The 14,897-nt window shown below is 48.0% G+C and overlaps 1 protein-coding gene across 2 annotated transcripts in view; it reads left to right on the top strand.

The window, feature by feature from the left end:
• The window catches only part of TDP1 (tyrosyl-DNA phosphodiesterase 1), a 75,305-nt gene that overhangs the window by 46,955 nt on the left and 13,453 nt on the right, over nucleotides 1-14,897 (top strand). For both annotated transcript variants that reach the window (XM_010988267.3, XM_010988258.3), the window contains exon 16: nucleotides 3,246-3,348. In XM_010988267.3, coding sequence (XP_010986569.1) covers nucleotides 3,246-3,348 — 103 coding nt within the window. The remainder of the gene's footprint in view (nucleotides 1-3,245; nucleotides 3,349-14,897) is intronic.

A 14,897-nucleotide genomic window follows, 5' to 3' on the forward strand; every position in this document is an offset into this window, starting at 1 on the left:
TCTCCCTGCCCTACAGACTTCAAGCTCCAGCATCAGGGCAGAGACAGCTGCATTACAGACACTGCTTTGCCAGCTCCCACAATTACTTACCTGACGTCAAATTCCTGTAAATTATATGTATTGTATATTTTATATACACACACATGCTCACACCTGAAGTGGTTCTCTTTCTCTGGTTGAACCATAACTAACACACCTCCATCCTCCAGAATCCACTGTCTTACTCACCATTACTTTCTTAGTGGCTTGGGTGGAGTGTCTGGTGGACAGTACCACTTTGGACCTCCAGAATCCTACCCTCCAGACTTCTCCAACTTCCAAGGGTTCTACACCCCAGGGACCACAAAGTAAATTCAAACCCCAACCCTCTTTAGTGATGAAGCACATCCAATACCCAGCAACAACAACAACAACAGAAGGAAAGCCCAGCACTGGGGGAGAAGCAGCTCAGGGCAGCAGGAGACGCAAGGGAAGTGGAAGAATGGGCAGAGAGGCCAGCACAGTGCACCTGACCTTGAGGAGCGGCAGTGGCCGCAGCAGGAAGCCAGGACAGGCAGTGGACGTAGGTCCTGGATGGAGAAGACGAGAACTTAGAACTTCAGCGTTTCAGGAGCAGAAGAGCTTGCTGTAAGCAGCCCTGTGGTGTCATTGTGCCTCTGCTGACACCAGCAGGTGCCCATCCACACACAGCGGGCAGTTGGAGTCTAGAAATATATACCCCACCTCCTGGCTGCCCTGGGTACCAGTGATCCAAAGGGTCCTCAGAGTGTAAAGAATTATTCAAGGAATATAGAGTTATCACTTAGATAGCTTGCAAGAGACTTCTAGTCTCTCATTATTAAAGATAGAGTTTAAGGTTCCAGATGCTTAGAATTCTGGTAGAAGCCAGATATGAAGGAGAGGCTGGAGGAAACCATCTGAAGGTGTCCTCATGGTCTGCGTGATCTTTCCCTTGGAATAAGCCCTGAGATCTTGGGCGATTGAGGAAAACGTGACTAGGGAGGGAAGAATAAGAACAAGCCTTCCAGAAAGCACCTCTGGCCTGTGACGTTAGGCCGACAAGCTGAGGGAGTTAACCAGAAAGGCGATGATAATCTAGAGAGCTGGAAAAATAGTCCTAGGAAGATTGTTTCCACCCCACGCCCACTGGTTGGTTTTGCCACTGACCCTGTGTCTCTGCCCAGGAGGGCACTTTATTTTACTCACAGGCGAGAAAAATAGAAGCAGGCTATCATCTTGGACTTTTAAGAAAACATTCTTTTCTAGAGTCGTAATATCACTTTATGGTCAACTTCCCACTTCCTTTGCATCTTACATCTCAGCGGCACAGCACAGATTGTGATGTTTGTGATTGTGGCCCGTGGGCATCCCTGTCCTCAGTGTGGTCCGTTTAGGAAGGCAGGGAGGTCTGTAAACACACTCTACTTTTTGGAGTTACTGCTTAAGAGCCTCCTTGGCTCTGATTTCTATATTCCTCCTTGTCTGTTTCCATAGAACCCTGAACAGAGATTGTTCTTGTCACCTTATTGATACCTTTCTCCTAGACTCTGACTCCCCAGACAGCAGTTCCAGCCCTTGGTTCAGGAGAATACTTGATACTCCAGTGAATGAATCTTTAAATTCCGTTATCTACGAAGTCAGGCTTTTAAGCGGCTGAATAGCTGAGGTTTTACTCTCCATTCTAAAAATGAAATAGAATTTGGGTGAGCCTAATTGAAAACAACGTTTCCAGTGGGTTTGTGTTAATTACTTGGTGGATGAGAGCGCTCAGCTTGATGTGCTGCAGGAGGGAGTTGCTGAAGTCGAGGCCTCAGAGCTTTTTCATCTCGGCTCCTGCGCATCCTGCTTCCATCCTGGTGCCTCCCAGCCCATCAAGGTCGAGCCTCCTTCCTCCCGCTGCATCATGTGATTTTTTTTAGCCATGTCCACATCTCTTTGCCCGCATAAAACGTGATTCTAAAGGCACACTCTTTCTGGATACAAATGTGCCCTTGAAGCTGTTTTCTTTTGATAATAGAAATTAGCACTCCCTGGCCAAAAACAGAGGCAGAAAAGGGAATGTGAAGCTTAAGATACCACTCTGTAAGATGATACTGACATAGTTTTTTTTTAAATTAGAGTTGATCTATAATATTATTAGTTTCAGGTGCACAACATAGCAATTCAGTATTTTTATAGATTATATTCCATTTATAGTTATTACAAAATATTGGCTATGTTCCCTGTGTTGTACAATATATCTTTGTAGCTTATTTATTTTATACGTAATAGTTAGTTCCTCTTAATCCCCTACGCCTGTCTTACGCCTCCCCTTCCCTCTCCTCACTGATAACCACTAGTTTGTTCTCTGTATCTGTGAGTCTGCTTCTGTTTTTAGATTCCATGTATAAGTGATAACATACAGTATTTTTCTGTCTGACTTCATAAGCAACCAGGTCCATCCAGGTTGTTGCAGAGGGCAAATTCTCATTCTTTTTTATGGCTGATAATATATATATATGCGCATATATATATATATATATGCGCATATATACACACACACACCCCACATCTTCCTTATCCATTCATCTGTTGATGGACGCTTAGGTTACTTCCATGTCCTGGTTATTATAAATAATGCTACTATGACATTGGGGTACATGTATCTTTTCAAGGTAGTGTTTTCATTTTCTTAGGATATATACCGAGGAGTGGAATTGCTGGATCATATGGTAGTTCTATTTTTAATTTTTTGAGGACCCTCCATACTGTTTTCCACAGTGGCTGCACCAGTTTAGATTCCCGCCAACAATGTACTAGGGTCCCCTTTTCTCCACATCCTCACCAAAGTTTGTTGTTTGTAGCCTTCTTGACCGTGGCCGTCGACAGGTGTGAAGTGATAGCTCATTGTGATTCTGACTTGCAGTGCTACTTCCATATGCAACAAAACCGGACATCCTCGCGGGAGCTACAAAAGTTGTAAAAAAGAAAAAGGGTTTTGGACAGAGAAGAAAAAAAAATCTGAGGAAGGATAATTATTTTCACAGGTGCCCTCAGGGGAAAACGCAGATGAGGGTGAGGCTGTAGCTCTAATTAGCAGTTGGATAAATGTTGAGGATTATAGCACAGCAGGGTTTACATTCCATTTCTGGAAGCACAGCTCTGTGAGAACCTGAACGCACTGGCTGAGGCTCTCGCGGCTGCAGAAGTGTGACCCGCGCTGAAATGTTCCCGAGTCAACCCATTCCTTGTCCCTGTCTCCACAGCGCCAACCTGTCCAAGGCCGCCTGGGGAGCATTGGAGAAGAACGGCGCCCAGCTGATGATCCGCTCCTACGAGCTTGGGGTCCTCTTCCTCCCATCAGCGTTTGTAAGTGCCCTCTTCAATCTGCCAGATTGGTCACCAGGGAAATGGAATGGGTGTGTGTGTTCCCTTCCTTCAGTCTCCATGACCTGCCCGGGGTCTAACCTGGGGCCCCTGCTTCAGCCACGGCCCCAGCCGGGGAGTTCATTCAACATTCGCTCTTCTGGGAGCACAGGATCGCTGCTCTCATGAGGTGTACCCGGTTAGTGATGGAAGATACTGATTTGGGTGATGTTAAGAGCAATGTTTAAATAAGATTGGGAAGCAGGATGTGAAGATTTGCTACAAGGTGGTAAGTGACAAGTCACCAAAGGAATGACTCAGCCAAATGCCCGACATTTTAGGCCTGGGGGACTGGAGACCGCCCTCTGAGGGCCGTGGAGGGAGGCTGAGGATTCGCGGTCAGTAGAGAAGCTGGGGGGAAAATGGCCTGACCACAAGCCCAGGGAGGCAGGGGAGCTCACAGCACCTGCTGGAGAGGAGTTCAGGGGGTCGCAAAGGGCACGTGTTATCAGACTCACAGGGTAAGCCCCCAGAAGGCACCGCAGTGGAAGCCGTGTGTCTCTGTCAAGGTGTCCAGCACAGCCAGCTTGACTCCTGGCTTTAGAACAGCGTGCAGTTTCTGCAGCTGAACACCCAAAGGGGCTAGTTTTCATGTAGGGACTGGGTTGTAAAAGCTGTATATTTCAGTAAACACTAGAACCCCTCTTGGCCCAAAGCCATTCCCTCTCTCAGCAGCACACAGGCCCCTGGCCTCCGTCTCACCGCCACCCTTGCTCTGGGCTCAGGCTCGTCAGTGGATGCCGTCAGCTGCCCACACGATGTGATGCGCAATGCTTTTTTCTTTTCCCTTCTTTGCCACTTGCTATAGTTGGGTTTGTAGTTAAACACACACATGATGCAGCCCCATGGTAAACCACTGGGGCTGGACCAGAAGGTTTAGCCAGGGGAATGCCATGGGCTTGTCCTGAGACTCAAGTCCGGGACCTGTGACGTGTGGGTGTGGTCTCAGGGCGAGCGCCCCGCCCTGCCCCGCCCTACAGTCTCCTCCTCCCTGTTCCTTCTCTCACGTGCTCTGGGGAGGAGCTGCTTTCTCCCTTTCTCTCTCCTCCCCTGGCCGTCATCACCTCCCCTTTTCTCCTTCTCAGAGGGTTTCACCGCAGAACTGTCCTGGGGCCTCTCCTGAGGGCAGAACATAAGATTCTAGCACTTTTTGTTTCTTTCCTGCGCAAACAGCAGACCCAAATGCTGCTCACAGCTGAAGATCGCCACCTCCGCAGCCCCGCCAGTGGATGGTTTCCATAGACAGGAATGTGACTTCCCTAAGGTTCCACCCGGGAGTGGGGTCCGGCCCTCAGACCTCTGTCTCACTGATCCTCCTGTGATCATTCAGCTGTATCCTAGGAAAGCAGTAAATTCACAACACTAGGTATTAATACTCAGTCCTTTGGTGTGATTATAGTGGCTGTAGCTCTGAACTGAGGCTAGAATTATCTCCCAGAATAACTTAAATAGTGGAATAAGTTCTGTGTCACTCTTGTTAGGCTTTTGGTGTCAGCATTTGCAAAATTCTAGTCATTTCTAACTGTTCTGACCTGATCCCTCATCATGAAAATGATAATAGAAGAGTATACTGCACTTCCAGGACCTTTGCACTCTTAAGCTGCTAATTTTCTGCCTCCAAAATGTTTCCAACTGTACATTGCAGGGGAGGCTAATAGAGGAAGAATGGATGTAATCATTTAGAATCCCCAAATTGATTCTTTGCTAGACTCCTATTTCTATACTTTTGAAACAAGAAAGAACTCCACTCTAGTGCATTCTAGGTAAAATAGAGATTTAGTTATTTTTAGAGACCAACAGACAAGAATATGAAAAATGGGCTCCACCCTCCTGTGCTGTGCCAGCAGATTCAAGGGGATGCCCCGCGGGGTGACTGTGTAATTGACATTTTAAGGCAGCGGGTTCTCCATCAGTCGATTCCTTGGCATGTCTCAGCACACAGATCCTGGAACAGTGACTTAGGGCCGGCGTCCTCTATAGCACCAAAAGGACCCACAAACTGCCACTGTCCTGTCATCAGACATTTTCCCATTTGGGCAGATGGTCATATCCTTCAGTGAATCATAAATGACTTGGCAAAGTGCTGAAATTAAGCGTTTGGACAGTACACTATTATCTGACCTTGCCTCCCAAGGAGCCAAGAGTCAAACTGAGCAAGAAGGTCATAGAAGTGAAACAGGCACCTTGTTTGAGAGACCTACCAGGTGCAAGCTGGGTGCCAAGATCTGTGAGGAGGGTACCTGGCCTGAGTGAGCAGAACTCAGAGGGCTCAAAGTGGGTATTCGTGCAAACGTGGGTCTGCCCTCCATGCCTCTGTCCTTCCCAACCCCGTCCCCTGATAGGGGCCTGATTCCGGAAAGAGGGGCGATTGTTGTGAGCTCGGAAGCCACCCAAGAGGTCAGTGCTTACTGCCAGGGGTTTCACCATAAGCGGGTTGATGAGTGTTTTATCTGGAGAAAGCAGTTCAAGGGGATTTTGTAACACAGGAGGCTTTGTCCTAAAGCTAGTATGTATCATCTGTGTCACCTACTTTTACGAGGAGCTTCTGGAAAAGTAGTAGACCTTTGTTAGGCCCTCACGGAATTGACGTTTATGGTTTTAACTTTGAGGGCAACCTGAAGATCTGTGCCAGGAGGTAATTTGTCGTCTTGCCGAGGTTAGAGGACCACAGAATGAGACACTTGGCCTGTGAAGGAGGGGCTGCCCAGCAGAGCCCCTCTGTGGTTCCCTCTTCAGTGCGCCCGGGCTCGTAACTGGACGTGCCGGCTGCCTGGGACGACCTCTTGTGCGGGCGGCCCACGGGCACCTCGGGCCCCCTCATTGGCAATCCCTGGGACAGGAGGAGGGGGGGTGGGGTCTTGTCCTCAGGAAGCTCACGAGTAAGTTAAGGAAACAGACTCGAGTTGTTATAGTGTGTGATGAGAGCTGGGGTGTGGGGCATTCAAAACATAAAGATTCTCAGAAGAGGGAGCGTGCAGTCTGCCCGGGGGACTTGGGGAAGGCTTCTTCATTGAGATGACTGGCCTGGGTCTTGAAAAATGAGTCTGAGCTCAACCAGCCATCAGGGGAGTAAGGCTTCCAGCCAGAGGGCACCGTGCATGTTGTATTTGAGAAACAGCGAACAGTACCATGTGCCTGGAAGGGGCTGGCAGGTGGACCTGGGCCACAGGGTCAGAGTCCTGTTTTTTAAGCAAGGCTGGTGGTCTCATCAGGACAATTTTCAGAGGATTTGAATCTTATGAAACATACCTCCAATTATGATTTTAGTGTACTTTATATTCTTCAAGAGTACGTGAGGATAAGGGCCTTGCAGATATCATCAAAATCATCATCACTTACAACATACAATTATGAAATTCTGATTATTAATGAACTACTCTTAGCATTCACCCCACTGTCCTAGTTCAAGGTGTAGGAAGTCACCCCCAACTCCTCCTTCTCCCCCACATCTGTTTAATCACCAAGCCTTGTCATTCTTGACTTCTGAATATTGCTTGGTAGTCTGTCACTTCTGGCCATCCCTGCTGCCACTGTCTAGGGCATGTCAAGCCCTGCTCCAGTGGCCTCCCAGCCCGCTTCGTAGGCCACCTCCCAGCTGCTCGGTGCCAGCTGCTGGAATGTGTGTAGACCACAAATCGGGCTGCCCATCCGCTTCAAGTCCTGTCAGACAGAAGCCAGGCTCTTGAGCGTGACTTGCTTCTCCCTTCCTGCCCTGCCTCCTGGCTACTCGGGCCTGCCCTCCTCCCTCTCACCCCTGGCCTTTTGTGGTCCAGCCGCCCAGAGCGACTGCCACCCATTCTGAGCCAGGCCCCCCTGTGTTAGTCAGGGTTCTGCGGAGAAACAGAACCAACAGAATATAGAGATATATGTGTAGAAAGAGACTTACTTTGAGGAATTGGCTCACAGTTTTGGAGCCCAAGGAGTCCCAATCTCTACCATTTATGAAGGCCGGTGGTGTAGTTCCAGTCCGAGTCTGAAGACCCGAGAACCAGAGAGCCCAGGCTTTCCGTCCCAGCACAGCAGCCCTTCCTCAACCTTTCCTTCTCGGGCCCCCTGCTGACTGATGGTGCCCACCCACACTGAGGGTGGAGGGATCATCCTTACTCAGGCCACTGACTTAGGCATCAATCTCATGCAGAGACCCAGAGTGATGTTTAACCAGTTATCTGGGTATCCCACGGCCCAGGCAAGTTCCCGCATTAAGTTAACCACCACACTCCCTTCTCACCAGCCTCGACCTGTATTAGGAATGACACCCTGAGGCCCCCAACCCCACCTGTGCTCATGTCTCCACTCCAGGTGCCCCTCCTCTGCACCCTACGGCCTTCGAGAACCTGGAGCTCTTCATGTGCCCCGGGTATTGTAATCTCTGACTCATGTGTCTCCTTGACTCTGCCGGGGCTGCTCTCATGCAGGGCCTGGCCCACAGGAGGCTCCCAGTAAAACATCTGGTAGTTGATGCTGCTCCCTTAAAGCTCCTAGGGTGCACTCTGCCCTTCCTGTGGGGAGAGCAGTTGTGCAAACAGTGGCCGTGGAGATGACGTGGATTTAGTCCAGGGGGTGTGGGATGTAGCAGGTGATTAAATAGGTTTGTTAATCTCATCAAAAGCAATTTGCAGTATGGAGTAGCTCACCTGTAGCTGTTTTGTTGAAATTAAAACACGTACACACACAAACTCTCTCACTGGAGTCTATTGCATTATTTACAAATGCCAATCCATGTGTATTCACTTAATGTCTTAATATTTTCCTTATTGGCCATAATCTCAAAATGGTCACTGACATTAATGCAGTTTGTTGTAAAATGAGGCCTGGTATGATTTTTTTCTTTAGGTTTCTCTCTCTGGTATCATCAAGATACACCTTTTGATATGTGTGGTTACACGTTGGCCAAAGATTTACTTAAAACCCAGTTTTGCAGTCATTCTTCTGTCTGGACATCTTCCAGAATCCAGATTCTTGAGATCAGCCCACCTTTGTGACTCTCGGGCAGAACTCAGTGTCCGAAACGCCCACGTTTCTGAGTTATCAGCAGCCAGAGTTGCTCCTTTTGTCCTTCCCCAGTGGGCCATCCCAGTCTCTGTGTTCCTGAACTCTGACTTGAGGCCAGCATTACACACAGTCAAGTTTTGTGCCCAGAACAGCATAGCCTTAAATGCTGCAGAGGTGGTCAGCGGTCAGTGACCCAGAAGGAACCTGGCCTCGCTCTCCTTTCCCCCAGCCGTCATCAGGACCTGTCACTCAGGAACCAGCGGCCGTGGGAAGTGACACTCTGGCTTAAAAACTGCAATGGATGGAGCTCCTGCATTTCCCCTTCTTAATAATGATGCCATTTGTAACTTCTGGGATTGATCTGGAAGCTGATAAATCCCTGTTAACCAATTACTGATTTGATCTCAATTTTTTCTGTTCTTTTTAAATGAATGAATCAGTAAACACTGTGTCAGGATCAACCTACCTTGCCGTAAACTTGGAGTCAGTAGCTCTTCCTGTGATTAGGAACACTTTCGGGAGCTTTGGGGATTAATGTCGAGATGCATTGGACTGTGTAGCCAACACTTGGCTGTTGTGGCTACACAGTAGGTGCTTAATAAATGTTCATTTTAATTGAAGACTTAATTCTTTTGAGGTCTAACATCAAATTCTGAATTTTATAATTTTTTTTGAGTTATCCCCTTAATGTATGTGTATTTAACTTTTAGATTAGATTAATTAATTTAGGTTCAGAAAAATCTCCATGTAGGGAAGATCGTCTAATGATTTCAAACACCAGCAGCTGTATCCCAAACCCTAAAGCATCTGTGAGTGGTTTAGGGAGATCAAGTTTTGTTTCTTTGAACTTGCATGTTGGTGTTTATTGAGCACATACTTTGTCAGGTGCTCTAGAACTCCTCCTACCTCTGGGAATAATGCACAAACTGTCTCAGAATCATAGACCAACGTCCTGATCTCCTTCCCCAGGTGAGGGCAGCCGGAGCACCCCCACACTTGTCCTCTGTCTGAGAGCCGTCTCAGCCCCCGCTGAGCCCTGGTTCACTTGCTCCTGGGATGGTGGGTTCTCTTTCTTGTGATTGGAGTCAAAACTGCTTCAACCAAATCCCCAAGGACTTTCATTCTTCAGGTCTCGACTTTCTCTCTCCTCTGTTCTGGTTAAACCTTTTTATTGTCCTTCTGTTGCCAGAAATGGCAGTATTATAACTGTGACTCTGACTTGTAGAACTCATAAAATTTACAAGAGCCACCACCTGCAGCCTCCCCCATCCTCCCCACACTAGCTCTGACCACCTGCCTTGGCCCCGCCCGTGGGACGGGGGCTCCCAGGGTTTCCCAGGAGGTCGCCGCTGGACAACACTGTTTCAAGTGGTGTTTCTTTGTAACCTCTCTTGTTCTCCCACTCAGCTAATAAAGCCACGGCCTGGCATTCCAGTCCTGCCTCTCACCCACCCACATCCAGTTGTCACCTCCTATCCTGTCTGCCCGGCCGCTGCAGGTCACTGTCTCTCCCTGCCTGGCCTCACTGATCCTGTGTCTCCCTGCTTGGCTCCCACCATCCTTCTGAATCTATGTCTCTGCCCACCTGTCAGGATCTGCATTTCTCTGCCTTTAAACCTTCAGTGGCTCCCTTTGGCCCACGAGATGATGTCCAGTGAGTGTCCTTTGTGTGACATCCAGGTCCACAGTGAGCTGAAGCAGCCTGCCTCCCAGCTCCGGCCCCCTCTTCCCGCCCTGGCGCATGCGGGTGAGGCAGGCGGGCTGAGCAGCAGCTGCCGTTCACTGGTTGTGTGGTCTTCTGCCCCTGCTCTTTGCTCAGACAGAAGCTCAGAAATAACTCAGAAAGAGGAGAGACAGGATATAGAAGGACACACGGAGAGGTTCCAAGGACCGAGAAAGAGAACTTCCCAGAGCAGAGTGTGAAAACTCAGGGACCTCAGCTCCGTAGGAACCAAAATGACAGAGGATGGAGCTGGTTGTGATTGTTTATGGGCTGTTAGACTTGGGCCTGTTAACTTTACTTTGTTGGCCTCCTTTTTCTCAGCTGTGAAATGGGGACAGGATAGGATCATTTGAGAATTAAGGGTGGTTACCTGTGAGGTGTTTGCAGCAGCGCCCGGGACCAAGCAAGCGCTGAGCCCAGGCTGCGGTTCGGTGACAGCAGCAGCCCGCCAACAAGCCGCCGAAGAAGGTGGAAGGTGGAGCCTGCGTTGCAGGTAAACCACAGCTGTGGTGTCCCCCGTGATGCTGCACTGTTACTTCTGAAGTGCACTCCTGCCCACTCACACAGTCAGCCCTTCGCTGCTCAAAAACCCATCCCTCTCGACTCTGCTTGGTTTACCCTCCTCCGCGAAGCTTTTCACAAGCCCCTACCTGGAAACACTTGCGGGTGATGATACACTGCCTTCAGGAAGGAGAAGGGAGCCAAAACTCACTTCCTTGTTGGTCAGTCCATCTTTGACTAAATGTACTCCTTCTAGAAGGGTCATCTGCCATTACAGTTTATTTTAAATCGAAATATAGTCAATTTACAATGTTGTGTTAATTTCTGGTGTACAGCATAGTGATTCAGTTATGCATATATATATTCTTTTTCATGTTCTGGTTTTCATTATAGGCCATTACAAGGTATTGAATATAGTTCTCTGTGCTGTACAGTAGGGCCTTGTTGTTTATGTTTTATTATAGTACTTAGTATCTGCAAATCCCAAACTCCTAAATTACCCCTGCCCACCCCGTTTTCCCACTGTTAACCACAAGTTTGTTTTCTGTGTCTTTGAGTCTGTCGTCTGTCTCTCTTTTGTAAATAAGTTCCTTTATCTTTTTTTTTTTTTTTTTAGATTCCACATATAAGTGGTATCATATGTTTTTCTTTCTCTTTCTGGCTTACTTCACTTAGTATGACAATCTCCAGCTCCATCCATGTTGCTGCAAATGGCATTATTTTATTCTTTATGCCATTGCTGTTTTACCCAGGAAAATTTGATACCTTGTCTAGGGTTTTACTGCCTGAGGATGCTACTCAGATAGATGCAGCTAAAAAATGAATTACATCTCTAACTGAAATTTGAGCATGCTTCTTGTTCTCTGTGATTGAGCTAAGCTGCTAAAGCTGATCCGTCACAGTGAGAACCAGCTCTTTCCGTCCCAAAGCTGATGAAGGGAAAAGCCATAATTTCTCATGTGTGATTCATGTCCACCCTCTACCTGGTGTTTTATAAATGTATTGTCTTAACTGTCTTTTAAGTGTCCGTGCCTGGGAGGGTGCCTTCCTCTGTTTTGTAGAATGCCAAGTGATACCACTGTGATATATAAATGATGATAATTAGAAGACAGCCTCAAATTATTTGACATCCAGATTGAAGGGGAAAGTGGTACTTTTTTTATATATAAAATACCCTAGAATTTGGTTTAGAAATGGCATTCAAGAAAAAAAGCATATTGCTTCCTGCCAGACATGGATGGCTCAAAGCTGCTTGTGTGGGAAGTCAGATAACACAGATGGTGCCATGGGGCAACAGATCTGGTCTAGCCTTCAGCACTTACCCCCCGCTGTGTGCATTAGGAAATAAGACGGGCAAGCCAGGGGCTAAAGAAGAGGGAAGTCATTTTTACCTGAAACTCCACAAAGTATTTGATTATTAAAGTGGCATCTTTTTAAAAATGTCAAGAACCAAGGTTTCCAGAGTTCGGCTCATCCCAGCCTGGTCTGCCTTAATGTTGCCTCCGTAGTTCTCAAGGAATCCTTCCTCTGTCTTGGCTCCTGGTGAGTGAATTTGAGACCATTTTGTTTGCTTAGTAGAAGGAATATGGGACCCCAAATCAGAACAGTGGGGTTCAGTTTCTGACCTGGCCACATAATAGCTATGCGGCTTCGGGCAACTAACCTCCAAACTTGTTTCCTCCTCTGTAGAGTAGGAGCAATTATATCATAGAGAACACAATATGCTTAGATTATACTAGGTCACATCCACTTGCCAGTCTTTGTTCTGAATAATTTAACGTCGCCATAGCCATTTAATAGATATGGAAACCCAGGCCGAGAAAGGTTAAGTAACTTGCCCAGAGTCACACAGCAAATAAGTGATATACAAAAGTTGAAAGATTATCGAGATTATCCTCAGATCCAGAATGCACTGAAGATAAGACACGAGGAGGGACAGCAGTGCTGACTGTCCAGGAGGTGGCCTAGCAGCCCTCCGATGAGGGGGAGGGCTACGGGGGAGGGAGGGCTGCAGAGCCTATTCTCCGAGCCCGTGGTCTCCCTGCTCCCTTCCTCCTCTGCCCTGCCCCCAAATGTCCCTGAGTTTTATTATGTTTTCCATCAGTCCCTTTCAGATCCACTTTTTGTTGGTTTCTCATCCGAGTTCACCTCACTTCCATCTCGGCCTTTGTCGTGCTGATGCTCACACTGGCATCCCCAGTACCACCTCTAGTCTGTCTCTCGTTCCTGTTGCAATAGCCTTTGGTCTTCTGGCAACTCCTGGGCTGGTCTGTCCTCCAGCCCATGCCAGTCTGCCTGTACCATGGAGCATCTCTGTGCAAAAACCTTCTGCAACTCCTCGCTATGTATCAAAGTAAGGCCTCACTCCGTCAGGGTCCTGTGACACCCTGGGTTGTAAGTGAAGGATAACCAGCTCAGATTTGCTGCAGACAGGGCTGGATCCAGGGGCAAGGGTCATGTCATCAGGGTTCAGTTCCTCTGATGTCCACTTCTGTTTGAAGGACATGAGACACCCCCTGCCCCCACCCCGTCCCCAGCAGCAGCTCAAGGCTCACACCTTGCCAGGTGAGCTCCCCAGAGAAAGACTCAGGCCACCTGCTCTTCCTGAGTCACTATGGCCAGGAGCTGGGCCCAGTTAAACAGGTGCAGGCCGCAGTTGTCCACACTGCTTCCCATTCAAAGCCCTCTCCAGCCTGGCTGTCATGCTCCCCGCCAGGGTTCCCCAGCTCTCCCTCCTCTGCATGCTTCACTCACCATCCCCCTGAAATGTCAGCTCTGTGCTTTTCCAACTCTGCCTTTGGTCATGCCAGTCTCCCCCTCATGTTCTCTCCTGCCAGCTCTCTCTTTATCAAAGTTGTACTAATGTTTCAAGGCCAAACTGAAATGTTTTCTACAGAGCCTTTTCTTGACCTGCCACTGGTAAGAGGTCATTTCTTCCTTTTCTGCCAGGTGTCCATCCCATGCTGTCTTTCACTGCGTTACTAACCACCAAGTCTTGGCAGGTGGTGCCACTCCATGCCTTCCTGTGGGTCTTCACGTGCACAAAGCACGTTCATGCACGTTGTTGCCTTTGCTTCTATGCAGACACCTGTAAAGTAAGCAGGGAAGAGGTGCTTTTATCCCGGTTTTGTAGCTCAGCATTGCTTAAACACCAATCATGCTCCAAGACTTGTGCTGGGTGCTGACATGAGAAGCGTTAATGTGATGCTATCCAGGAGCTTATTATTCTGATTTTACAAATGAAGAAATTGAAGTCTGTTAAATAAGTGGTCAAGTGTCCCACTGACCATTCTTTCTAATTTCTGGAACACGCATGCTCTTTGCTGCCTCTGGGCCTTTGCAGATGCTGTTCCCTCCTCCTGGACCATTATTATTTTCACATTCACCTGACCAAGCCCTGCTCATCTTTAAAATGTCACTTTTTCAGGGAGGCTTCTGCTGAGCGTCCCCTCCCCGCAAATCTAAACCAGATGTTCTGTTCTCTCTTCTAGTATGCCCGTTTTCCTTCATAGTGCTTATCACAAGTTGACTGCAATTTATTTTACTTTAGTAAATGCATTTGTTTAACGTTTCCCCACTAGACCATACATCCCACGAGGACAGGGATCCTGACAATTGTGGTGACACCCGAACACTCAGTGCTTGGCAACCACGCCAGACACAAAAGGGGGACTCAAGAAATACTGTGTGGGGTGAATGGATGCAAACATGAGCCGTTCACACAGCTTACAAGTACCAGGACAGAGGCTCGAACTCAGATTGCTCAAAGCCCTGGTTAACTCAACTCTGACTCTTATGTGCCCATGAGCAGCCTCCCCTACTAAGTTTAAGTCATCACCTAAATAGGAACTGGGGTCCTAGCTCTGTATAGGAGTTCCTAGGACATTGGGGGCCAGGAGATGGGGGCCTGGGGAGACAAGCTGGCATATCAGGCGCCCACACTCCTGCGCAGGCCCCAGGTGAGAGGCAGTGGCAATGTGTGCAGTGGCCTGTAGGACCTGAACTTGCACCCTGATTAAGATCCAAAATTACTACTACCCTTCTCTGGAGTTCTTGGAATAAACATTCCGTTTTGGTAGGTCTTGAAAAGATCTCACTTGTATTTTCTTATCACATCATACTGGAACACTTTCATTATGCGTGAAAGCAACTTTTATTTCCTCTTCACCAGAGTGAGCAGCCTGTTACTATAGCAATATTGAAAGCATTTTGAGGTATTTTTATACAGTGTCTTATATACATTCCCTGCAAACTGTACATCGAGGTTAGTAGAAAT

The sequence above is a fragment of the Camelus dromedarius genome, chromosome 5 (assembly GCF_036321535.1).
Source record: "Camelus dromedarius isolate mCamDro1 chromosome 5, mCamDro1.pat, whole genome shotgun sequence".
Lineage (NCBI taxonomy): Eukaryota > Metazoa > Chordata > Mammalia > Artiodactyla > Camelidae > Camelus > Camelus dromedarius.